The 27523-nt window shown below is 45.5% G+C and overlaps 1 protein-coding gene across 2 annotated transcripts in view; it reads left to right on the top strand.

Annotated features, from left to right (window-relative positions):
- Nucleotides 1-1155: 1155 nt before the first annotated feature.
- The window catches only part of Casq2 (calsequestrin 2), a 60100-nt gene continuing 33732 nt past the window's right edge, over nucleotides 1156-27523 (top strand). For both annotated transcript variants that reach the window (NM_001355663.1, NM_009814.4), the window contains exons 1-2: nucleotides 1156-1613; nucleotides 24981-25065. In NM_001355663.1, coding sequence (NP_001342592.1) covers nucleotides 1380-1613; nucleotides 24981-25065 — 319 coding nt within the window. In that variant the 5' untranslated portion in view covers nucleotides 1156-1379. The remainder of the gene's footprint in view (nucleotides 1614-24980; nucleotides 25066-27523) is intronic.

Raw genomic sequence — 27523 nt, forward strand, 5'->3', positions numbered from 1 at the left:
GGCGGCTTTGAGAACGATGATTCCCAGACACACCCATGGTACAGGGTCCGCCTAAGTCAACTCATCTGCACACTGCACGGGAATCAGGTCTACACAGTTGGCTGGCTGAGCTCGTGGAGAGAGTGGGCAGGCCAAGCTTCACACATGATATTAGAAATGGACGAATTATTATAACGCCCGTTCCATCCTCTCTAGTGAGAGGGAGCCACATAGAATGGCTACTGTTTTCAAGGGCTTGCTAAGTGCTAGGCTCTTCTCTCTGTGTGGTCTAAACACCAGGGTTACAATCTCCCCCACTCTAAATAATGGGGATCTGGGGCTCAGAGAAGCTGCAAGGTCCTCCAGAGTCAGCCAGCCACCAAAAAGGCAGAGTGGAGATTGCAGCTCTGGTCTGTCCCAGCTTGGATAAACTGCCTATCTCTCTCTGTTGCTAATGAAGAAAGGAACAAAACAGTGTCTTGTCTTAAGAGCTAATGAGGGTGGGGGTGGGGTGGGGACAGGACCTTGGCAGAGACCCCAAGGATGTTCCTGCGGTGACCGGTAAACTTCTCTAAAAATTGACTTTAAAATAGATCACCGGCTTCCCTGCCTCCCACAGCTGCTGGAAAAGGAAGTGGGCTGGATCCGCTACCCGTCCTCTGTATGCTGGGTCAGTAGGAAAGCATGTCTCTGTGTCCCTGGCCGGCAAGGACATGTGGACGTGGTGCTGCCAGCACCGGGCTTCCAAGAAGACCTAGAAAGGCATGTGGAGAGTGTGCCTGTCCTCGGGGGGAACAGAGCAGCCGGGGAAAGGCTGCAAGGCTGTCCTGGAACCGACCAACACAATGTCTAAGTGGGATTTTTGATGCTCTAAGCGTTCGTGTTCTTACTGGCACCATCACCCCTTCTTGCTTTCCGTTCTCATCCATCCCCACGAGTTTCCTTCTTTTCTTTGACTTTTGGTGCCCCTTTATTTCACTTGCATACGGTCCCTCCAGTCTCCTCCTGTCTGCTGTCCTTCTGCCGCTGACACGCTGCATGGACAAATCCCTCAACAGTGTCATATCTGACTTTTTTTTTAAAAAAAATTATTATTCATTGCATGATTTATTTTTAGCTCGAAACAACTGCATCCTAAAAATGGAGTTCTTAATGAGACAGAGGCTGGGAGAGCTATGTAAGGTATCTAGGGCTTGGCCTCCCAGCCCGTGCCTGGCTCTTGCTCTGTGCGCATGTGTGCATTTGAGCCTCCACAGTTTGTTCTGAGCCCACGACTACACAGCTGCAGGACCAAGGAGGTGAAAGCAGCCTCTTTGTTCCCTCACCAACATCTCTAAGAACCTTCCATCCTGTCTTCCATGATCTCTATTCTGGAGACTGAGAAGCAAGACTTTTCCCAAATGAAGAGGATTTACCTGCTCATGGTGGGGGTTTATCTGCTGTCCCTGAGCGGGGCAGAAGAGGGGCTGAACTTCCCCACGTACGATGGGAAAGACCGAGTGGTCAGCCTTTCTGAGAAGAACCTCAAGCAGATGTTGAAGAGATATGATTTGCTCTGTCTCTATTACCACGAACCTGTGTCTTCAGACAAGGTCTCACAAAAACAGTTCCAGCTGAAGGAGATTGTACTGGAGGTAAGTTGGGGGGGGGGGCAGCAGCCTCCTGTATGAGAGAGCATTAGTGACAGTATGGCATTTAACAGGAATATGGGAACAAGGGCATGGAGAATTTGTGCAGAGCTCTCCTGTGTTACTGTAGTCTCACATCAATGGAACTTTTTTTTTCTGCAGAAGTGGACTCTGTGGGCAAACTCTTAAGGTGGAAGGGAGTGAGGGGGTTGCACACTGACCCTTCTTTATCCAGGGAGCAGGGCAATCATTGCTCAGGACAAACAGCTGATGCTCACCCATGCAGAAGCAGTGCAGGGCAGAATGAGAGGCCTGGCAGCCAGGCTCCAGACAATCTATCTAAAGCTCTTCCCTTAGAGGTCCTGATTCGTCAGGGGTTCTTTTCCCACCTGCCCCTTTTCTAGAACTTTCCAGCTATTGTTAAAAGCCACTGGTTTAAAGGAAACCGAGGGATTTCCTATGAGTCCCTTCAGGGCCGATTCCCCATGCTCTTCTCAATCCTCTCCCTTGGATCTGGAAAAGCCAGGGTCCTTTGACCTTGCCTCTGCTCTTGGTCACAGGGAGAGCGACCATGTCATTTTCCCAGGCAACTTTAGAGTGTGGGTGTGTGCTCTTCTGGACTGTGTATTCATTAACAGACAGGTGTGGTTTTTTTTTTTTTCCTCAGAAAGTTCTTGATGTGAGTTTTGAGCCTACACTGAAGTAATTTCTTATTTTATCTGTATTACATGACCTGTTGGTCATCTGGCACTGGGGGTGGGGATATTTCTAATCCTTTGCAAGTGCCACAGAAAGACTCTGCATCTCCTCCTGGACAGCTAAAGGCCACTGACACTTCAAGAATACCCATGCTGCCAAGATTCCTTCCCAGTCCCCATGGCTGGCTCAGCACACAACTACAGGGCTGTGCGAGAATTAACCAGACAGTACTTCCAGGATATTCAGGCTAATCAAATAACACAATTAGCAAACTCACCATACAAAGACCAGGGAGATTTAGAGTCTCAAAAAACGACTATAATAAAATCCAGCAAACCACCTGAATATATCAAAGTCACATTGAAAGAGGGAAAAGAGCATTTCATAATTCAAAATGTCCCCTAATCAGCCGGGTGCTAGTGTTTAAAAATATCTCCAGAGCCATCCTGTTCTTCGCAGGCTCTATCTGCCCTGGGGCGAGGGCAGTGATTTTGCCCCTTCTGTGGGAGGCAGATGGAGGGGAAGTGGGCCCTAAGGCTGTAGAGGCAAGAAAAGCAACAGGCTGGGAGAAGAACAGAGCTGGAGCACACTGGCTGCACAGCTCATGAAATGGACACATCATCACTGTGGCAACTGCCATTCTCAGGCACTGAGATCCTGTCTTATGAAACATGTCGCTGAAAGCATAGAAATTCTATTTGGTAATTTCATCACTGACTCGTTAAGCTAGACTCAAAGGAACTCCTCCATGGCCAGGGCACGGTGACAGCCATGCCTTATTAAAGCGCACATGCACACACATCACTGCAAGTATGTCCCTTGTGAATACTTAGTTCTGGGACCCCAAACAAAACCATAAAAAGGGACCACCTTGGGCTCTACGTCCTTCCAGGCACCCTCCTGTGAGAGTTCTGGGCTAGCAGAGATTGGTGAATGGAAGTTGAACATCTACTCTGATGTCCCTCTGGGAAAATGTAAGGGAAAGGGAATCTAGGAATGGTTACCAGGAACTCCGAATGTAAGTTCTGGCTTTGCCCTACTACACCACACATGTGCCAGAGCTGGCAACTGTTTCTTGGAGCTGCAGTTTCTTATCCATACATATGTGAAGGTAAGGAAAACCCTACAGGTTCTGAGTTAATAAGGTTGATGGTTTATGGAACGCTCGCTGGGCAGAGACTGTCGAAAGTACTTTGTGTGTCTCTGTCAATCACGGTGTGAAGTGAGTAAGTGGACTCTCTCCACGTTACAGACTGGGGGAAAGACAGGTTTGGGGTCCAGTGTTTTAATTATCTGACAGTCAAAGGGAAGAACATCGCAGGATCTTTTCAGGGTCTTTTCAGGGTCTTCTCTCCCACGAGAATGGTTAGATGTCCTTCACTTAAATAGTTAGATGATAAGCTCGTTTCTGGGCTGGGTCTCTTATTAACCATGTAGCACAAGCTTCTTCAGAAATTTGAAAAAGAAATTGAAGAAAATTCTTCAGAAATTATATATATATATATATTAATATATATATATTTCTTTATATATATAAAGAATGTCATAAAACCCCTCATGGCCAAGTGGGCATGGTCAGTATTCTGACAGCTGTTCCCATTGCTTTTGCTGTGCCTTAACGTGCAACTCTGGTCAGAATTACAGCCTCTACACAGCTTTGTTTCCTGCCTTATTCTATATCACTAAAAAGTTTCATGTTTGTAAACATAATGTCAGCACCAGCATAGTATTCTGTTGTATGGCTGTGCACATTTCAAAAGATCATTTTCCTATTTTTTTATAGAGTCTGGTACAATTTTCAAAGCCTTTTAAAAATTAGTCTGTTTAAACTTCCAAAGTTTTAATGAGCATTTTGGGGTTTTGTTGTTCGTTTTTTTTTTGTTTTGTTTTGTTTTTGTTTTTGTTTTTATTTGAGACAGGGTCTCACTTTACTGCTCTGGCTGACCTGGAACTAACTATGTAGACCAGGCTGGCCCTGAAACTAACAGAGATCTGCCTGCCTCTGCCTCCTTCGTTCTGGCATTAAAGGCATGTGCCGCCACACCTGGCTTGGAAATTGTTTGCAATTCACGTATTTTTTTCCATAAATGATTTATCTATGCCATTTCCCTATTTTTCTATTGACATAATTAAGGAGAGAGTTGCAGCTTTGTGTGTTGTGTCCTGTTGAGGGAGGACTGGAAGGTAAGAAGAAACAATAGACCAATCTACAACTCAGTTGCTAGGTGATGGTCTCAGACATTTCATGGGCAAATTGATGCTTTAGACGATGAAAGTGAGCATTGTGGATCCCTGGTTAGATATATTCATCCATCCATCCTTAGTGCTCTCAGAAGACACAGTAATCTTAGTGTATCAAAGTGAACATGGGGGTGGAGGATGGGTGATGAAGGGCCAATGTTTTCCTTATCACGAACAGCTAGAACCGGTCCATTTGTTTGGGGTGAACAGGGCTCGTTGGGCTGACAAGCAACCTTGGGTTTTGGCACGGAGTTGCTTTGTAGCTTCTTAACAGGCTATATCTGGGTCCAGAGATTTGGGACTGCTCTTCAGTGTCCCTTCTGAGAGCACACCTGTACTTACTGCTTATGATGGTCACCCTGTAAGAAGCTGTGTTTGCCATCAGATAGCATCTGCATAGCATCTCTCCTAACAGTAAATGGACATTAAATGGTTTACAACCTATATTTTTGGGAAATGGCCTATTGTAGAGCACGAAAAACTATTCCGATGACCAATTTTCCAGCACTACAACAGGTAATGCCTGTCTACTATAGTTTTTATGTGGTGACTCTAGCACAACTTCCCACAAGACCTCATGGGGAAGTGGGAGTCTGGTTCTATGATTCATGGGTAAAACGGAATGGCTATGTTAAACGGTGCATCCCAGGGTTCTGCAGCTCTTAGATGAGTCTCCAAGGCCATTTTGCTTTGTCTTCAGTATCCCTTACAGTTGAGGTCCCCCCTCATAGGTATGTGTGTCAGTCCCTGTGGTGGTTTGAATATGCTTAGCTCAGGGAGTGGCACTATTTGCAGATGTGGCCTTGTTGGAGTAGGTGTGGCCTTGTTGGAGGAAGTGTGTCATTGTGGGCATGGCTTTTAAGACCCTCATCCTAGCTGCTTAGAAGCCAGTCTTCTCCTAGCTGCCTTTGCAACAAGAAGTGGGACTCCCAACTCCTCCACTCCCATCTCTGCCAGGATGCTGCCATGCTCCTGCCTTGATGATAATGGGCTGAACCTCTGAACCTATAAGACAGCAGAAATTAAATGTTGTCTAAGAGCTGCCTTCATCATGGCGTCTGTTCACAGCAATAAAACCCCAACAAACAGTCCCCATTTGATCTGTGTGCCAGTGGAAAGTCTCTAGCTTAGTGTTATCATAGCCTCCTCAGACAGCAATGCGTCTAACATCATTGATAGCTCTCACATGGTTTTGGTGGCTTGAATAACGATACTCTCCTCCCTCCTCTCCCATGTCTCCTATGTTAGAATGGTTGGCTCCCAGTGGGTGGAACTGTTTGGGAGGATTAGAAGTGTGACCTTTTTGGAGGAGGTCCAATGTCACTGGGAGTGAGCTTTGAGGTTCAAAAGCCTGTGCCGTTCTAGTTGTCTCTTTCTGCGTCATGGTTGTTGTCTAGGTATGTAAGCTCCCAATTACTGCTCCAGCACCATGTCTGCCTGTCTGCTGCCATGCTCACCAAGTGATGGCCATATACTTTACTCCTCTGGAGCCACAAGCCTTAAGTTAAATGCTTTCCTTTGTAAGTTTCTTTGGCCCTGTGTTTTGTCACAGCAATAGAAATGCATCCAAAACATATGAATGTGTTCAAAGAACACCATCACACTTATATGCCCATCCTTGTATGCAACAAGGAAGCCAAAGAGCTTGAATTCTCTGTCATGTACTCATTACTTGATCAGAGCAAACCACAAAGATTCATCCCCTCACACCACATCTGCAAGATCAACCATATAGCTTTAAACACATTGAATTAAAAGTACCAAGTGAAAGCAAATGAGTAAGAATTCTGTGTACTATAGATGCTATACAAAAAATGATGTCTTATTTTGTTATGCCATTTGCAGAGGGGGGAATTCATCCCTGAGGAATACAGACAGCTGTTTGCACCCAAAATGGACACTTCATCTTCCTCTGGAATTTTCCAACATCGTCTTAGCCTGTTTCAGTAGTTCTCAGCTAACACCTAAGGAGCTTTTATTAAAATGGCACAGTTCATGCCCTAGGTTCTGTTTTAATTGGAATAGGTAAGGGAGGATGTCTAGACACTACATATTTTTCACGTGTATTTATTTACCTGTGTCTGCGCACACCATGATGTGTTTGAAGAAGTCAGAACACAACATCTGGTAGTCAGTTCTCTCCTTGGTGGTGGGTGCCTTTACATGTTGAGCCATCTCGGCAGCTTCCTGAGTTTATTTTTTATATTTAAAATTTCTCACTCTGAACAAAGTACATTCTTTCAAATATTGTTTTTTAAGTTTAGAGGTTTATTATATTTATGTGTGTGTGTGTGTGTGCCCAGAGGCCAAAAGACAGTTTCTGTTCTCTAAGAGCTAGAGTTGTAGTTGATTTTGAACCACACAACATGGGTACCGGGAGCTTAACTTTGTTTCTCTGGAAGAATAGCAAGATCCCTTAAATGCTCAGTCATTCTCAATTCCCAATTCCCTTAGTATTTGTTTGTTTGTTTGCTTGCTTGCTTTCTTGCTTATTTATTGTGTGGGCATGACCCATGTTAGACAGTGAGCATGTGGAAGTCATTGGACAAAGTGTGTGAGTTCGCTCTTATTATTATATGGATTCCAGGGATGGAACTCAGGTCCTCAGGCTTGGTAGTAAAGGTTTAACACTGTGCTAGCTATCTGCCCAGACAGACCCTGCAATTTTTGAGCATGGTTATTCTTATATGTCCAACTGCAAGTGAGGTAGAGCATTCTCTGGGTGATGCTAATGTACAGCCAAGTTTAAGGACCACCTAAGCCTTGATACTAAACACACAAACCCCATGGCACTGAACTCCTTAAGAGTCTGTTGGAAATAGAGGCTTTCAGGGCCCATTCTAGAATCAGAATGTACATTTAAATGGGATTCCAGAATATTTGTAGGCACACTAAGGTTTGCAAAGCACTGAGTGGGTCTGTTGGACTCCAGAAATTATCTATATAACCACACATCATGCTGCGTCTGTTTGACTTCTGCTCTTTGACTACTTTGGATGATGTTGATCTGCTGGCATACCTCTGGTTTTGTATGTTAAGCTAGGTCTTGGGGGAACAGTAATTTAACACTGCTGTGGAACTCAGCCAAGTCTCTCAGATTTCTCCCATTGATCCCTACCTCATGATTGGGAGAGTTTTCTCAGAAGAGAATAATATGGGTATTTATGGAGTCTTGCCCTCTTTGAAATGTTTTTTATTTAATTGCTTCTATTTCTGGGACCAAATCAGAAGGTGACCATCAAAGTACCCTTAGGGAGGACTCAGAAGTTAGCTGAAAGAGAACAGAACATGTCTGTTTGGCTACTGTACCTTCATTTTCCTTTCCCAAGAGAGCTGAAGCATCTGAGGACAGTGGGAGCATGTGCATGTAGGACATGAAGATGCCATGATGACCAATGGTGGGCACATGAAGATGCCATGATGACTGATGATGGGGACATGAAGATGCCATGATGACCAATGATGGGCATATGAAGATGCCATGATGACCAATGGTGGGCACATGAAGATGCCATGATGACCGATGATGGGCACATGAAGATGCCATGATGACCAATGTTGGGGACATGAAGATGTCATGATGACTGATGTTGGGGACATGAAGATGCCATGATGACCAATGATGGGCATATGAAGATGCCATGATGACCAATGATGCGGACATGAAGATGCCATGATGAACAATGATGGGGACATGAAGATGCCATGATGACCAATGATGGGCACATGAAGATGCCATGATGACTGATGGGGACATGAAGATGCCATGATGACTGATGGAGACATGAAGATGCCATGATGACTGATGGGGATCATGGGGAGTGGCTCGGGCAGACTAGAAAGTGTTCTGTAGTGTGAAGCTAAGTTGTCCTTTCATCTCTGCATCAAGTACTCATCTTACTTGCAGAGGCAGGTGACATGGCCTCTGATGTCTATGAAGTTCCTCTTTTGCAAATGATAAAAAGCAGTGTCCCTTAGATCTATGTTTAAGTGTCACTGTCTTAGTCAGTGTTTCTTTGCTGTGAAGAGACACCATGGCCACGGCAATGCTTATAAATGACAACATTTAGTTGGGGTTGGCTTACAGAGGTTTAGTCCATGATCATCATGGCAGGGAGCACAAGAGCGTGTAGGCAGACACGGTGCTGGAGCAGTAGCTGAGAGTTCTACATCCATATCTGCAGGCAGCAGGAAGAGAGAGACTGGGCTTGGAATAGGCTTTTTGGAACTCAAAGGCCACTCCAGTGACACACTTCCTCCAACAAGGCCAAACTCCCTAATCCCTCTCAAGTAATGCCACTCCCTGAAGCATTCAAATATATGAACCTATGGGGGCCATTCTTATTCAAACCACCTACAGTACCTTAATCAAAGATGTCACCTCCTATGTTCATGTACATAAACCACTCTTCAAGATGCTCCCTCCTCCTCCTCCTTCCTCCTTCTCCTCTTCCTCCTCCAGTTCTTCATCCTTTTCTTCCTCTTTCTCCTCCTCTTCCTCCTTTTCCTCTTATTCCTTCTCCTCCCCTTCATCTTCCTCCTCTTCATCTTCCTCCTCCTCCTCCCCTTTCTCCTCCTCTACTCTTCTTATTTTTTTCCTAGTACTTGGGTGACACATTGTGCTCAGTGTGATACTTTCTATAGAAAGTGAAATCTACAAAGTTCAGGACTTTTTCCTAGTCACCAGTCCCAGCATCTGGATCATGGACTGATACAGTGAGTATTCTGCAATATTTTAAAAACAAATATTGAAGGAAAGGAGGAGAAGAGAAATAGACAATATTGAATGTGGTTTTGAGTCAGGCCCATGGCAGAGGTCTTTGCATATAGTAGCTTATATAATTCTTGTATTGTCACATTACAGAGAAATCAGAAAGTAAAGGGAAAAAAATGCCCAAATCACAAAACTATGAAATGGCAATATAGCATGAAGCAGGATTTAAACCCAGACCTATTTGGTTCCAATGGCATGGAACAAACAAACAAAAGACTCAGGCTGGAGAGACAGCTCAGTTTGTAAAGAGATTTGCCACTAAACCTGATGACCTGAGTTTGATCCCCATGACACACATGACGGAAAGGAAAGCAGCCCTCCAAAAGTTGCCCAAATGTGAAGGCGTGTTCCTTCCACTACCCCACAGAACAGCTGAATGGGATAGTTTCAGGTTTGTAAGTAGTACCAAGTTATGAAAATGCATGTCCAATACTTTGGACTTTCACCCACACTTAGCAATACTGAATTGAACCCTGGACTCTGTGTGACTCTTAAGTGGTTACTTAGTGTAAATGGGCAAAAGCTTAACCCACAGCTAGACTTTAATGAATGAATGACCATGGATGAATGGATGGATATGTGGAGGAGAGATTGGGAAAAGAAGTATTTATACACATGTGTGTACATCGGAAATACATTTTTTCTCTTGACTTCTTTTAAAAATTAAATTATTGGTCTGGTGAGTGTATACCATGGTGCACAGGTCAGAGGACAACTTTACAATCTGAGCTGTCTCTCCAGCCTGAGTTTTTTGTTTGTTTGTTCATTTGTCTGTTTGTTTGTTTGGAACAGAATAGAAAAGGAGGTTGAATATGTAAGGTCCCAGGATCTGTGTGTTCTCCTTTGCTTCCTCCCACTAACATATGGGTAAAATGTGGTTTTGTTTGCTTAGTTGTTTGCTTTCCCAAACCTTGGGACTCTCAGTCCAGCACGTACAGACACTGTGCACACGGGCAGAAAGTCCCAAGCTTTTTAAGGCAAACCCTGCATCCCGAGCCTATTTAGCACTGGCAAATGTCCCAGCAGTTGCTCTTCCAAACCAAGGCAGGATGAAGTTGCTGGAGTCAAGTAGATCAACAGATGGGATGATGTGGGAATGCTGGACAGAGAAGAGCACCACACTCAGGACTCGGGGATGCTTTCCAAGTGCTCCCCGCCCAGAGACAGCCCTCTTCAGTCTCACACCTGCTCCACTCTGGACAAAATCAGATGAACTCAGGCCTATTTTGGCTTGGCTTTGAGAACGAGTCCTCACAGAGAGCCTGAGCTATCCCAGGAGAATTGTAAGAGTGGAAGGAGAGGAAGCTGTCCTCTGACCTCCACATGCATACTGTGACACGTGTGTCTCCACATGCATTGTGCACATGCATACACTAATAAAAACAGTTATTTACAAAAGGGAAACACTCTGAACTGATCCGCTGCTTAGATATTTGGAACCTTAACACTACTCCCATCCCGCAAGGCCCTCAGTGACACTCGGACCTAAGCAGGACACATTAATCCTGCTCTGTTTATCAGAACCATAGTTCATCTTGAAGCTTCTCCATTTAGAAACACAGTCTTATGTTCTCAGGGTAGACTCCCTCCCACAGTCACATAACTTTAAATGGGGCCATTTCCAGCATCATGAAAATATGGTAAGAACTCTTATACTACAAAGCAGTTAAAGAAGGCACAGGGTCTGCTGGAGAAATCGGAAAACCTTCATCCTCGCCGCCAGCCCTGCTATCTTGCGACTTGTGCTTTGCAGGTTGGCGTGGGCTATGTTATGTGACCATCGGTCCCAGCTTACACCTAAGATCACTCACTTGCTCTCCCTAGACAGCCCGTCTAGCTTGAAGTGCTAGCATGCTTGAAGAAGCCTCAAAAGCTCCCATGGTTTCTAAGCTACAGGCAGCAGGCCTGAATTATCCATGCGAGCTGTCGCTGCTTGGACAGCCACTCAGGAAGGCATCCAGCACGCCATCTTGCGATGTAGTGGGCTGGCAAGACATCGGAGTGTCCAAGGAGCCTGGTTCCAGGAGCTCCCTCCTGCTGCCAGGTACCCAAGCCAGGCAGCCTTTCCTCCCCATCTGCTGTGTGCTGGACCACCCCATCAGGCTCATCTGCCTCGGCTTCACCCCTTCCCTACAGCTATCCTAGCTTCAAATACCAAACTATTTGATGGCCACACACCCCGATTTACTTATGAAGCAAGTGAGTTTGAGTCTGTGTGTTAGCATTGTGGCTGTAAGCAAGACAGGATTCTCCAAGGCTGAGTGCTTGTTTTGTAAAATATTTCAGCGGCCACAATATAATGGTCACTTATAACAGCAGCCATTGGTAAAACAAACACAAGATACATGTGAAGTAACTCACACAAGTTTGGGCACAGTTAAAGACTGCTTTTGAATTGGCCATGGATGTTACATCCCATTAAATCCCCCTCTCTCCACACAAGCTAGATTTCTATGATATCTGCAATCATTAGTAGATGCTATCAGAATATTCGAGTCAGAATTTATTGTTGCTGTTGTTGTTGTTTTGTCATTCTGAGTTTGGAGATAGGGTTTGCATATGTCACCCAGACTGGCCTTGAACTTGTGACCCAGATCCTTGTGACTCAGCCTCCTGAGTTCAGGGATCCAGTTAAACTCAGCATTTCATAAATTCAGCCAAGCAGGAATAGACTTCTGCTTTTCAATGTCCACCGTAGACAGAGAAGTTTTAGTCCTTCATTTATGTATAGGAGGTTTCTCTGCTGGTGGGGCACCTGCTCCTCTGCTTTCTCATGAAGGATGATATATACCAAGAGAAAGTGAATTTAGAAAGAAGTCTTCTCTTTCTACTTCCATAAAGGTTCTGAGCACTGTGTCTGAGTCTCTCTCTCTCTCTCTCTCTCTCTCTCTCTCTCTCTCTCTCTCTGTGTGTGTGTGTGTGTGTGTATAGCCTGCAGGGATACCCTCCTGCCAGACTGCTTTTCCATAAGCACTCAAGAACAGAGCTCTGCTGAGAGCATTAGTAAAAGACATGGCCTAGTCCCATATTATTAAATAATTAATTAATCAATTTATTTATTTATATGGAGATTGAGCCGGAGCCTTACTCACACTAGGCAAATGTTATACCACTGTGTTCCCAGCCCAAATATTACCTTAGGATTAATTTTGTTGTTAGCTTTGTGTGTGTGTGTGTGTGTGTGTGTGTATGCATTTTACTGAGAATCAAACCCATTTTTTCTTATTCTGTGAAAGGCTCTTGTTAGTATAAAATGGATAAACAAAGGCTCTAACCTCCAGCGACAGCATCCCTCGTTCTATCATATTGGATATCACCCAAGGCTGTGCAGCCAGAGGCTATGTTCATATGTTAGAAGCTGTTCATGGAGCAAAGGTTCTCACCATATGTGGGCCCAGGGCTCTGCATGGGATCTGATCAGAAATGTTTGTTCTCGGGTTCCATCCCAGACATGCTGAGTGAGAAGCTCTGGGTGGGCTCCCTGAGTTGTGTTAGCATCAGTTTTCCCTGTAAGGGATGCTGATTTGTGCTTGCGGTCAGGGTAGGGCTTAGAATAGAGCTTTCCCTGAAACAGTTTACAGGGAGCAAGCACTTGCATACAGGTTATGCTAGCAACAGTTGGCTCTTGTTTCTTTTTAGAATAGAAACTCAAAGACCAAGGAAGCTATAACTTGTTCAGCTCACAGCTGGTCATCAGTAGAGCCAGGGCATGCGCTCGGGTCCCTCTGGTCCCCTCTGCAGAAGTAGGCTGCAGTGGAGGAGTGTCTAAGTTAAGTCTGGTTCTCTATGCTCCCAGAAAGAAGACTCAGACTCAAACTACATTTAAAAATACCTTGGCCATATAGCTAGGTTCTTCTCTGACTAGATCATAAGTTGAAATAATCCATTTATTCTAATCTACAATTTGTCTTGTGGCTGGTTACCTGTGCTCAGGCACCATGCATCTATCTGGTCATATCTTTGCAGGAGAATCCCCTGCCTGGAATAATCCCAGAATCCTTTCTGCCTGCCAGATATCCCACCTCTTATTTCCTGCCTAAGCTATAGGCCATCGAATTTATTATTGACAGGTGCCACATCCATACAGACACAAGGTATTTTCTTTACAGAGGAAAGCTGGGTCTCTGGAAGAGTGTCAGGTCTGGGCTCTCAGTGAGGTTGCTTAAAAACTCTAGACCAGTTGGTTAGCTTCTCTGTCTTTCCATTTCCTCATCCGCAAAGTGCTATCTTGGGAGACTTTCATGAAGCTTCCAAAGGATAATTCACATGAGTAGTTGGTGCTGTAGTTGGCGTAGTGAACACTCATTGAATGCTATGTATCTTTTAAAAATATTATTTGTGTGTGTGTGTGTGTGTGTGTGTGTGTGAGAGAGAGAGAGAGAGAGAGAGAGAGAGAGAGAGAGAGAGAGAGAGAGAATGTGTGCGTTCATGTCACAGTACATGTATGGAGGTCAGGGGACAGCTCTGTGGAGTCAGTTGTCCCCTTTTACCATGTGAGTACTGAGGGTCAAATTCAGGTTGTACAGTTTAGTGACAAATGCCTTTGCCACTGAGCCACTCCACTGTTCCCCTAATTGGTGTTTTACTGTAGTTGTTTTATAGACTCTGAGCCTGGAGGGGGACATCAAACACACCTCAAAGTGCTAGTAGAGCAAACCAGTAGCCCCCTCCCCCCCCCCCCCCCCGCCACCTCAGCACTTTCTCGAGTGACCCAACACCAGCTTCAAAAGGCTTCAGCGCACGCTTGGTTCTCATAAATAGCTGTCCCCTTCCCCAGCCATCCTCCTCGGTGGATGTAATGTGTGCCAGCTGCCAGGCTAAACATAGCCCGGCCTTGCTTGAGAGTGGCCAAAAGAGAGAAGAGATTACCGGAGATAAACGTGGGCTCTCATGTTTCAGGGGACACACGGTTTGGAATAGTGTGGCCTGTTGCCAGATGGTGCCAGGGAGCATGGCCCTCTCCAGCTTGGGGCTTGCTTGGAAGGGACAGCAGTGCAGCCAGCATGCTTTTAATGGCTGGCCGGAGGGACATTCACTTTGAGCAGAGAGCTGCAGAAGCCTCAGTTCCTTCTTTTGATGTCTGAGGATTCTTGAGACTGCAGAAAAGCACCGCCACCTCCCTCTGAGTCACCCTCTCCAGTGTCCACCCCAACTAGGAAGAGCATTCCTGCTTCTACCCATGAAGACAGTTCTTGGGGAGTGTCATCATCTCTGCCCCCATGTTAGAGCTGATAAATTCTATAAAGGGACTTGGGATGCCCCACAGACCTATAGGATGCTCTGCCCTCTGAGGCCCAGGGTCAGGCAGCAGGGGGGACCTGTCCTATCTCACAGCACTGAGCACTGACTTCCTTTCATGGACAAACTTCTGGAACAAGCAAGCCACACCTGCTCCAGCCTGTCCTCGCCACCAACTCAACTGTCCAGTTCCCCACACTGGCTTCTGTCCCAGCTTTTCTTTACAAGGTCAACCATGACCTTCCAGTCCAGAAGGAAGACCTGACGGGAGTCCTTCCCCTCCTGGGCTCCTGAATATGTCATGCCTTAGTGACATTGGAGTCAGGGTGCCACAGTGATTCTGTCATGCCTTTCGCCTTCTGAACAGCTCCTCCTTGCACAGGGTAGGTGCTTCTTCAGGCACGTGTCTCTAACACGGCCAGCTCCGGCCTACGGCTTCCTCATGCATCAGCCCCAAGAATGCCTCCTCCTCTCACATCTCTAGATCCTTTGGGTAGCTTGAGTGTCTTCTGTGATCATGGATTCACTGCGGTCCTATCTGTTCTGAGAAGCTGGCCGTAGTTCTGGAACATTGTCCTGCTGTTAACCTTCGTGGTTTATTCTGTTTTCCGGGTGGAGAGCCTGACTCTCCTGATGGCCCCTCTCCTTTGTTCTCTCTCTCAAGTGCCAATGAAGGGCTTCTGCGTGGGTCCCAGGTCACATGATCCACCACACAGGCAGTTGCTTCTCCATGGTTCCAGTCCTTTGTCTGAAACCAGAACCACCTCTGTGTGAGACCACAGCACCTGCCAGTCACCCGGATGTCCTTCTTTAGTCTGGTCTTGGCCCTCAGATCTATCTTCTCTGAACTCAAATCAGTCTCACTCTTCTAAGCTTCAAATTATAACTTCCAACCACAGTATCCAAAGTCTTCTCTCTCTCTCTCTCTCTCTCTCTCTCTCTCTCTCTCACACACACACACACACACACACACACACACACACACACACCACACCTTAAACACAGGATTTTATTTTATTTTTTTTTTTTGAGACAGTGTTTTTCTGTGTAGCTTTAACTGTCCTGGAATCCACTCTGTAGATCAGTCTGACTTCAAACTCCGAGAACCACCTGCTTCTGCCTTCCAAGTGCTAGGATTAAAGACATGCGCCACCATGCCTGGCATAACACATGACTCCTTTTTGCTTCCTCAAACACAATCTGCTTCACTTAAGTTAGCTTGTTCTGGGCCAATCCTTGTCACGTGCACCTTCAAACCTAAGCTGATACCGTTTCTACCCCCTGGATGTACACACTCCATCTGCCTGCCTGTCCTGCCCTCTGACACTGTTTCTAGCCTCTGGATGTACACACTTCATCTGTCTGCCTGTCCTGCCCAATGTCTCGCTGGCCTCTGCTCTTACAGGCAATCTCCCTTTTCATTTACTTGGGGATCAACCCAGCTACTCTCCTGGGTGCTAGAGATAGCACTAGAAGGAAGGCACACACAGACACAGCCTACAGGAGCAAACACCAACAACAGTAGAGAGACAGTAATCATAGACAAACCAAGGGATGGTTGCAGAGGAAAGGCTTGGGGTACCCGAATAAGCACTGAATTGGGAGTGTGGGGGGGGGATCAGGAGACACTTTCTGGGGAACTAACATGTTCAAATATACTACAAAGGTAACAGAGTTGGTGAAGAACGGTGGGAGGAGTCTTCCAGATGGAGCAAAGGGCAAACACAGATGCAGGGAATGTTTTTGTGTCCTTGTAGTGTATTACACAAGATACAGAGTATGGCCAGTGAGGCCGAAGGGGCAGAAGGCCACACCATGCAGGGCTTGTGGCTATGTAGGGATGTTCAGACACACCCAAAGTGCATGGAAGCCAAACCCACAGCACGCATCACGGCCTGCCAGGCTCTGTATGGCTTGCCACCCCCACCCCTGCCACAAGCTCTCTCTTCTGAGACTTCATAGCCTTTAACTGTGCCCTGCTGTTCTGGCAATGACTCTCCCCCCTTCCAGTTCTGATCATCTAGGCTCTGGCATTTTGGGGATCAGTAATGATCCAGAACCCTATTCAGCTATCATACTACCAAGGAGGAAGTTTAGCATTTATCAAGTACCTACTGTGTGTGAAGAACCATGTCGAGCACTTCATATGCATTATCTCAGTTAATCTTCAAAAGAATCCTGTGGCGTAGATTAATGTTACTGCCTCTGCTGGGCAGTGAAGTCACAGCATAGGCTGGTAACAAAGTCAGCAATCCAGGAGTTGACACTAAGTCCCATGCTCTTCATCACTAGGGTCTAGCAAGCATAGGTCACCTACTTATTTAAAGATGACACACACGTGGACCTCATCATCCAAGCAGCGAGAAGATTATCATAGCTTTCTATCAAATATAACTCCAGAAAGAGAAAGACATGCCAGAAACACTTATCAGTTTTGAATTATTTATTTATCATCTCAGCTATGATATTGCTTATATGGAACTTTGTTAGAAGTCCATTTGTGTTCAAAGGATCAGCAAAAGTCTAGCCAAATCCCGGTGTTTCAGAGGGAGTGAGCAATGTTTCCATTCTGGAAGCTATACATAACCAGCCAACAGATAGGGCTAGTCCCAAGGATGGACTCTCAATTGAGGCTCTGAAATCACCCATCAATCAGCCCACCAGGACAAGGCAGCTCAGGAATGGCTGTAAGGTAACAGGAGAAAAATCACAGGCACGTATAAAGAATATTCCAGGTTTTTTGAACATTTAGGAAACGTGGAGGAGACCTTATTTCTCACATAGGACTCACAGTATTTGGTGATAACTGCTTCTTGCCTCTCTGGCTCACAAGCCCTTTGAACTCTTGAAGTATTTGCACCAATCCCTTCATGGACCCACAAAGGTACTGACTGTCTCCAAGGAACTGCACAGCATGCAGAAGGTGCTTTGCCTTTCTCCTTAGTGAGGGAAAGGTCACAGAACAGAATCAGGACACTGGTGATTACACACCGGGTGCCCAAGTTCACTCCTGGGGAGGGACCACTGGGATTCTAGAAAGGAGAATGGAGTGAAAGACAAGCTGGGGCTGCTGTCCTCATCCCAGGTTGGCTCACGGGAGAGAAGACAAGGAGGGGGTTGGGATAGATGGAGAAGTGCGGGATGGAGGAAACCAAGCCACAGACAAGAAGTAACAGTGGCCCGTTTGTCTACTCCAGCGTCCCCAGATACGATTGGTCCTCAGGGACCCAGTCACATAAAAAGTTAGCCCAGAGGCCCCAAATCTCCACCACAGCCACCCACCCTATTCAGTCCCACAGTACCCTTAGGTGTCTGCTAGCTCTGGCTACTGTGATCTAAGCTTGTTATGGGTGCGTGCTAGAGCTGATGGTGGTGATAACGAAGCCTAGATGGGCAGGCTTTGGGTCCAGTGAGAGTGGGTGTTGGTAGTAATTCAGGTGCTGCAGGGATTTCGAGCCAGGATGCTGAGGAAGAAGACGGGGAGGAGGAGGGTACATATCAGATAATGGGCTTTATGGCCCATCTGACAGTCTGTTCTGTGTATACATCTAGGGCACAGGGTAGTGATTGGTACTTACCACTGAAGTATGCAGAAGTTCCATGTAGATATCAAGACTGAAAAGAGTATGCTTTATGTGCCCAGGAGAGGAACGCATTTGTTTTTACCTAAAGTTGTCATTCTTTCCTTCTCTCTCTCTCTCTCTCTCTCTCTCTCTCTCTCTCTCTCTCTCTGTGTGTGTGTGTGTGTGTGTGTGTGTGTGTGTGTGTGTGTGTGTGTAAGAGAGGGAAGGTGATGTGATACTTATATGTCATCAGGGTACACTTGGTTTGGCATGCCAATGGAGGTCAGAAGTCAACCTTGTGGAATCAATTCTCTTCTTCCACCATTACATGGATTGCAGGTATAGAACTCAGGATGTGAGACTTGCCAGCAAGAGCTTTCAGTGGTCGATGGGCCATTTCAAAGGTCTCTCTCTCTCTCTCAAATTATTGTTAATACTCACCCCTTCACTAAATGGAGTGCACAGTTGGAATGGTGCTATGTGGCTTTCAGAATCGGCAGCCACGAATAGTTGTGCTTTCCAGAGCCTGATGTGAGAGTTGAGGCACCACAACCACGGGTGTGGCTGTGCAGTGTAAGAGAATGTGCATTCCTGAGCCTCACCTCAGCTCTATTGTCTATGCTCTGGCGAGAAGGACCAAGAAGCCCCATTTTAACAGAGCCCCAGGTCATTCTTGTGCATATTGAAATTGAAGAGCTGCTGTCAGAGAGGCTCACGCTGGAGAAGAGGGAGTTTACTGTACTGCCAAGTCTTGTGACTTTGAATAATTGACAGGGGAACATTTGTTTAAGATTTTTACTTCAGTAAATAGGACAGTGTGGCTGGCAATAAAAACAGGGGGAGTGTTTATTAGGAAAATAAAACACAACGTGGTCTGATGGTTTGCATGCAATAACTTATATACCCATGAGGTTTTGCAGAAACACTGGCTTGGGGGACCTCAGGAAAGCTCACAGTGAGTCACAGTGCGGTACTAATGGTGATGACTCAGCCTTCCCAGCTTCAGACAAACCCAAGGAAAGAGAAAACTGGAGGGCAAGCAGGATGATGTAGTTGCCAGCTCCTGGGGTCCACCCCATCACCTGAGCACTCCTGGAGCAGCGTGCGCTCAGGTGACATTCTGTTCAGAATTCTTAGTCTTAAGAGGAAGGGGAGTGGTTTGGAGTGAGAAAAAGAGAGAAAAGAACAGATGACCAGGAAGCATGGATAGGCCAAAACCGACCTTAGGAAGTCTAAGTGGCAAGGGAGTAGAAGGAAGGAGAAGGTACAATCAGAGAAGACACAGGAATGGAGAAGGGCAGAACCTAACAAGTAGCCACAGAACAGAGGGTAGCGGGACTTAGGGAGCCCTCACAGAGCCAAATAGTGCCCAGGTTACTCGGTGGAGATAAGACACCCAAGAGGGTTGCAGAATGCACAGAATCAAACTGCAAATGTAACTGGATTGGAAGGACAGAAAGGGAAAATAGATGTATCAGTAAGGCAGATGCAAATAAATAAAATGGAACAAGAATAAACAAAAACACCAGGTAAGAAGCAAAGTACTGTCATCAAAACAGGAGAGCTCTCATTGGTCGAGTAAGGAAGCCTAAGGAAATGAAAGGAGATTTTTTTTTAATTGGTCGAGTAGGAAGCATAAAGAAATGCAAGATCAGATGGATGGGAAAGGGATAAAGTTTTAGCATGGTTATCTACACAGAAAGTTTCCAAGAATTCCAAAAAAAGCAAAGATATCTTAGAAAGAATCAATGAGTTCAAGGTGAGAAAGCTACAAGATAAACATAAAAATGCAATGATATATTTGTACTAGAAAGAGTACAGATTCAAAACTAAAAAATACACCACTATAGTGCATACGACTCCCAATAGATGTACATTTAACAAAACTTGCACTAGATTTGCACGCTAAAGTGAGTGTGGCAGTGCATGTCAGTAGCCCCAGCACTTGGGAGGTGAGGGTGGGAAGATCAGAAGTTCAAGGCCAGCCTGGGCTGCATGAGACACTTTGTCAAAACAAAACAAAACAAAACAAAACAAAACAAAACAAAACCAAAGGCTTATGTGCTCAGAGCTGCGATGCGAATGGAAAAGTCATAAAGTAATGGAGAGATACAGCATCTTCCCACATCGACAGACAACACCCTGGATGCACCACTCTCTCCAACTTGATAGGAGTTGTACTGGCTAGTTTTGTGTCAACTTGACACAGCTGGAGTTGTCACAGAGAAAGGAGCTTCAGTTGAGGAAATGCCTCCATGAGATCCAACTGTAAGGCATTTTCTCAATTAGTGATCAAGGGGGCAAGGCCAAATAAACCCTTTCCTCCCCAACTTGCTTCTTGATCATGGTGTTTGTGCAGGAATAAAAACCCTGACTAAGACAAATTGGTACCAGCAGAGTGGGGTATTCCTGTGACAACCTGACCATGTTTTGGGGAGGACTGTGGAAGGACTTTGGAACTTTGGGCTTGAAGATCCATCCGTTGTTAAGAGCTCTGTCGGATGTTGTGTAGGAGCTTGGAAGATAATATTGAGAACACTGCAGAAGATGGAGGTCTGGTTTGTGAAATCTCAGAGAGAAAATTAAAGACTCTTTTTAGGGCCATTGCTATTTTGATTGTGAAGATTCTGTAGTTCTGGTTAGCTGGGGCTGAAGAATCAGCTGTGATTAATAAGATACCAGAACTACTAAAGCAAAAACTTGGCATTACTGGGACTATTGATGCTGGTTAGCTGGAGCTAAGAAATTAGCGGTGATTAAGAAGAGACCAGCATCATTGAGGTCACATCTTCTGGGAAGTGTTTTCTGAAAGCACAAAGAGGCTGTGTTCCAGAGATAGCCAAGGTTGTACTCCTGCTACAGTGGGACTTGGTAATATGTAAGGGTCACCCAGATGGTACTGGTTTTGAAGGCATGAAGGGGTCACGCAGAGCAGCTGAGGCTTGGCACTGTGAGAGGCCATGGAAGGCCACTGGTGAAGGTGCAGCCTCAGTTGCAATTGACGGCCCAGGACTGAAGGGGTCATGCAGTGTTTTGGAGATGCCAGTACCATGAGATGACTACCGAGAGCAGCAGCACAGTGGAGTCCAGGCATCTGGAGCATAGAGGACGATGTGTGTACTACAAAGGGCATGGCTGGAGAAGTGACCCAAGCCCTTGGAGGAGCCCAGAAGATTGTGAGTTGGATCCCAGACATTGGATGGTTAGAGATTGACTTTTGCTTTTGATTGTGACTGTGCTCTGATATTTTCCCTCTTGAAGGAAGAAACTATTTTAGTGGAGATTTTTAATTGTAAAAAGACTTTGGATTTTAGAAGATATTGGACATTTTAAAGGGATTGACTTTTAATATGTAAAGACTGTGGGACTTTTAAAGTTGTTTAGATCTTGGGGATGAATAAGAAATTAAGGGTTCAGGCTTACTAGTGATGTGTTTGTGTGTCAAGTTGACAAGGGGTCAATTGTACTGGCTAGTTTTGTGTCAACTTGACACAGCTGGAGTTATCACAGAGAAAGGAGCTTCAGTTGAAGAAATGCCTCTATGAGATCCAACTGTAAGGCATTTTCTCAATTAGTGATCAAGGGGGAAAGGCCCCTTGTGGGTGGGACCATCTCTGGGCTGGTAGTCTTGGTTTTATAAGAGAGCAGGCTGAGCAAGCCAGAGGAGGCAAGCCAGTAAAGAACATCCCTCCATGGCCTCTGCATCAGCTCCTGCTTCCTGACCTGCTTGAGTTCCAGTCCTGACTTCCTTTGGTGATGAACAGCAGCATGGAAGTGTAAGCCGAATAAACCCTTTCCTCCCCAACTGCTTCTTGATCATGGTGTTTGTGCAGGAATAAAAACCCTAAACAGGAGTTAACACAGTTACATCTTACTTTGTGTATATATATATATACTTATATATATGCATACATGCATATAATTACATACATACAATAAAACACAACACAATGTGATATAATACCATAATTGTCCAGATCCTAGGGGATTCCTTCTTGTGTATAAATAAGATTATTCTGAAGCTGCTGTGTAAGAGAAAAATTACTAGTTAAAGCAACCCACACAAAAAAAGAAAATTGATTGGAAACCCAACTCCTATGTGTTTTCAGGACTCACCTCATAGAGGCTACAGCCTGGGCTGTGTGGTGCAGACAGAAGGACAGACAGAATGGAGACAGCAGAGTTAGACCCCCTGCACCCCACTCCCCACACACAGATGTGTCAACTGAGTCTTGATAAAGGCATGGGCTAGGTGCAGAGGAAGGAAGGCTATCTACAAATGGTGCTGGGGTCAACTAGCACAAAGCAGAAAAAGCCCCCAAACTGTTGCATGGCTTCTTCAGGACTTCATCCAAATAACCCGTGTCCCATAGAACGAAGAGTAAAGCTGTAAGACTTTTAGAGAAAAGATGGTACCGTTCAGAATTTAGCACTTGGCCTTAACATTAAAAATCCCGTTTATAGCCAGGCACAGTGACACATACCTTTAATCCCAGCAAACCGGAGGCAGAGTCAGATAGACCTCCATGAGTTCAAGGACAGCCTGATCCACATACTGAGTTCAGCCAAAGCTACATACATAGTGAGACCCTGTCCAAGAAAAAAAAAGCAACAACAACAAAATCCCATTTATAAATGAAAAACTGCTAAATTAGACTGCATGGAAATTAAATTCCCCATTTATGTGTTGGCATGTATGTTTTCATATGTGCACAACTGCTTCAACTGCTCTCTGGCCCTAGTGTGTGTGTGTGTGTGTGTGTGTGTGTGTGTGTGTGAGAGAGAGAGAGAGAGAGAGAGAGAGAGAGAGAGAGAGAGAGAGAGAAATGAAAAGTTAATGTACTCTATAAAAAAAACAGGGAAACAACAGCACGGGGAGACATTTCACAGAAGCAGCCATACATAAACGCAGCACATGTTGAAGTAAATGGTCACAAAGCACACATTCAAACCACAAGGAAACATTGCTGCATCCCTAGGAGAAATGACTAAAATGTAACTGATGATAACACTCATGGCTGCCAAGGTTGTCAGGGAACTCATACATTATTCATGAGGATGTGCAACAGTTCCAAGGGGCCAGAGAACAGTTTGGTGGTTTCAGTGAGAACTAAGCCTGAAACTCCCATGTGAGTCACAATTTACTCTCCTAGTCATTTATTCCTGTGATTAGGACTAACGTTTAACTCAAAATCCCACAGAGCAACTCTGTTCATCAGAGCCAACGGCTGGAAACAACTCAGATACCATTTGGTAGGAGAATGGTTAAGCAAACTGTGGTATGTCCACACCATGAACGTTGACTTAGCAGTGAAAAGGGACATACCTGGTGATACGATACAGGCAGCAAAACATCAGATGCTCCAGATAGATCATTATGCCAAGTGTAAAGAGTTATCTCAACTCTTGTGAGGCTACACCAGTGCCTGGCAAATGCAGAAGTGGATGCTCACAGTCATCTATTGGATGGAACACAGGGCCCCTAAAGAAGGAGCTAGAGAAAGTACCCAAGGAGCTAAAGGGGTCGGCAACCCTATAGGAGGATCAACAAATGAACTAACCAGTACCTTCCAGAACTTTGTCTCTAGTTGCATATGTAGCAGAGGATGGCCTAGTCGGCCATCAGTGGGAGGAGAGGCCCTTGGTCTTGAGAAGATCATATGCCCAAGTACAGGGGAATGCCAGGGCCAGGAAGCGGGAGTGAGTGGGTTGGGGAGCAGGGTGGGGGCAGGGTATAGGGGACTTTTGGGCTAGCATTTGAAATGTAAATGAAGAAAATAGCTAATTAAAAAAAAAGTTATCTCAAAAAGGTACCCGATACTTGATTCAGTGTCTAGACATCATATGATTGACAGCAGATGGCGGAATTCCTGGTTTCAGGATCCAAGGCAGGGGAGGGGATGGGACAGCGCAGAATGGCTGTGACTATGAAGGACAACAGCGGGCCCCTTGTGGTGATGGACAGTGCTCTGTACTTTAACTGTTGTTGCTACTGTCTGGTTTGTGACATTGTACCTCAGTTTCACAAGATCTTGCTTCTGTAGAAAACCAGAAATGTGTGTGTTTAAGGGATCTCACTTTTGTAGTTCTTACAACTGCATATGAACCCAGACACTTTGAAAAGTAGTATTAGGGTTCGAAGTGTAGCACAATGTTTCAGTTAGAAATGGACCAGCATTTGTAAGGTTGCAGGTTCAATCCCCCGACAGCTCATTTTTTATGATCTCCCCATTTCTGTCCAGACCCCTTTTGAGATGGCGAGATGACAGAGAGATGACACTCTATTAATTTAGAGTCCTTATTTGTTCATAGCTGAGTTTCAGGAAGCTTGGCTGGATGCAGCGCCATCTCCTGTATTGCTGTCTGCTAAGAGTGCTTTTTAGCTAACTCTCCATCCAAGGCTTTGCTGCATCCTCCTGGACATTAGGGTCAGTGGTACCTTCTTCCTCAGACACTCCTTGCAGTTCTTCTTCACTATGGGCTGGATACCAACGGGCACCTGCATCACGACAGTGCAGGGGCAGGAAGCCTTCAGGACTCTTTTCCTTAAAGGGGTGTTCTTCATTTGTCAACTACAAAAGATCTCAGAGCTCCACGCCGGGTCCCTGCTGGGTGTCTGAGCACCCTTGGTTCCTTTCAGATTCTCTGTGCCCCAATTTTATCTTCTCAAAGGCAGAAAGGGCTGGTCCCCATGGATGCGTTTTTCCAGGGCTCTCTTCTTAGCCTCTCAGATTCTCATCACTCTCCTGGCTCATCTGTGGTCAGAGTGGCAGGGAGTATAACTGGTACTGACACTTGTGATGATGTCTGCCATCTCTCGTCCCTTAACTCATTTCCCCTACCTATTTGTCTTTTCAGCTTGTGGCCCAGGTCCTGGAACATAAAAACATAGGCTTTGTGATGGTGGATTCGAGGAAAGAGGCCAAGCTTGCTAAGAGGCTGGGTAAGTTTGAAATTTAAAATCTGCTAGGAAGAAACAAATATATCTCATAAAAAATGAAGTTGTACTTATCTTGCATGGCAACTGGATTATTTTTAAACACATATTAAAAGATAGTAGGGCTGGTGAGATGGCTCAGTGGGTAAGAGCACCCGACTGCTCTTCCGAAGGTCAGGAGTTCAAATCCCAGCAACCACATGGTGGCTCACAGCCATCCGTAACAAGATCTGACTCCCTCTTCTGGAATGTCTGAAGACAGCTACAGTGTACTTACATATAATAAATAAATAAATCTTTAAAAAAAAAAAAAAAAAAAAGATAGTATATACACCATTCTGGGTCAGAGTAGAGTTCATTATAAGAAAACCTAGACCTCAACCTAATGGTTTGGCGGGAATAGTTTATCTTTGCAGTAGTCTCAGGCAGAGAGAACTTCTAGGAGAAACTAATGTGGGCACTTGAGCCCTATTGACAGCTCTCACAGCAGCTAGAAGCCCAGTCTGTCCATCTTCGTGCCTCAATGACTTCAATGGGCCTCTCTGGGAACATTGTAGCAGCCAGTGCATGCTGCGTTTACAGCAGGGTCTGCAGAGGTCCCAGAGTTCAGGCTGGCCCCCAGTTGGGAAACTTCAGTCTGGATGGATTTCGGTGAGGGGTGGTGGAGAGACAATATGCTGGGAGCATAATCTCTCGTGTCAATATGTCACAACCAGGTGCCCTTTCCGATTTCTACTCCATAATCCCAAGGAGAAAGGGCACAGGGAACCCCTCTGCTTTCCAAATGCCACCCCCCAATGGTGTCCATTTAGGTTTTTCCGCATGACCAGTGGAGAATGGCTATTAAAAATAGCAGGAGGTTTTGAAACAGTACCTTTGAAGAAAGGTTAATTGAGTTTGGAGTAGTAAACACAGAAAAAGAAAAAAGAAAGCTTAGTGGTGGCTCGGTGGATATCTTTGGGTACGTACAGGTGCACTCTCCCAGGTACATGCTGTGCGTTATCCCAGGTGCATGCAGGTGCACTATCCCAGATGCATGCTGGTGCATTATTATCTCAGTTCCATGCAAGTGCATTGTCCTAGCAAATTAAAAACAACTCTCTCCTATTTTATTTCTTAGAACACCAGACATTTTTAAAGACAAAATTTATATTATAGGAAGCTACTTAAATTAGACACAGAGAAGAACTGGCGCCTATAAAATGGTGACTTGCTGAGACTGGCTGGCATTCCTCTTTCCCTGGAGACATAAGAATACCTTCTCTGCCCAGAGCGTGGAAGTAAAATACATTCAACTCTTCCTAGAGTCAAAAACAATGTAATGAGTTCTGCTTTTTTTTCCCCTAGCAGTTCATTGATTCTTAGCCTTGACCCCAGCCCACTACTGTTTTAATGATTAGGTGGTATATGGGAACATTTTTTAGTAAACTCTAAACAAAAATGGTAGTGTTTTAGAAATATTCATATTTAGGCAGCACGGACTGAGCAAAAATTCACAAGAGCAGACTGGCCGAGGACATGGTGGGGCTTGGTATATCTAACTACATTCTTCTCTGAGCTTGAGGGATGAAGCAGTTGCCCTCTTGATATTAGCTCTTAGGTGTGTGGTTGTGCTCTGCATACCCGCCCCTTTATACTTAGGCCCTCTCCTGTCTGTCTTACTTTGGTTATGGCTAAAGCTGAAGGTGGAGCTCTGACCTTGTCTCATTGGAGACACACTCCCAAGCAGGACCCTGACTGATGCTCCCCGGGTCTTATTTTAAGATCAGATGTCACCAGAGTCAAGAATACTCTATGTGTCCAGTGCTGGGACGTGCCGGGGTCTCCTTAGGCGGACCACAGACCATGGGGCAGCAGGCAGTGTCCAGCCCTCTTGCTCTTGAGTGTCTTTTGTGATTCATTAGGAGAAAGCATTTCCTAGGTGACAGAGTCTGAAAACTGAAGAATTAAAGATACTGTGGAGTTGCCACATCAACCTTAGCTACTTAATATTCACCCCAAAGGATACTGTGCCCCAGCAAGGGTTGGTTAAAGTATACAGCTCTGTGCCAAGGGTGCTGGGGCTGTTGTCTGCCCTCCCAGAATCTGCCAGTGACCTCAGTGAAGAGGCATGTGACTCAGAGCGGCTGTCTATCGGCATGTCCAGGCTCTGTACAAGAGGCTGGGATCTGGAGAAGACAGCACTCCTATTGTTCGAGATTGTCCTGTTAGAGCAAGCAGCAGCAAGCAATGGAGGCAGGATGGAGGACATTAGATGAAAACAGGCCTGAAGCCAGAAGGAGTCACCAAGATGTAGTCAGGGATAGAGGCCACTCTGAGTTTAGAGGAAAGAGAAAGAGGAGTAAAGCCCATCTCTGTGCCTCTTGCTGGGCACACCCTTTCATAAAAGCATGCAGCCCAGAAGCAAGGAGACTGTCTCAGAGATGAGCAGCCCTCATCCGGCCAATCAGAGATGAGCAGCCCT

This window comes from Mus musculus, chromosome 3, assembly GCF_000001635.26.
Source record: "Mus musculus strain C57BL/6J chromosome 3, GRCm38.p6 C57BL/6J".
Taxonomy (NCBI): domain Eukaryota; kingdom Metazoa; phylum Chordata; class Mammalia; order Rodentia; family Muridae; genus Mus; species Mus musculus.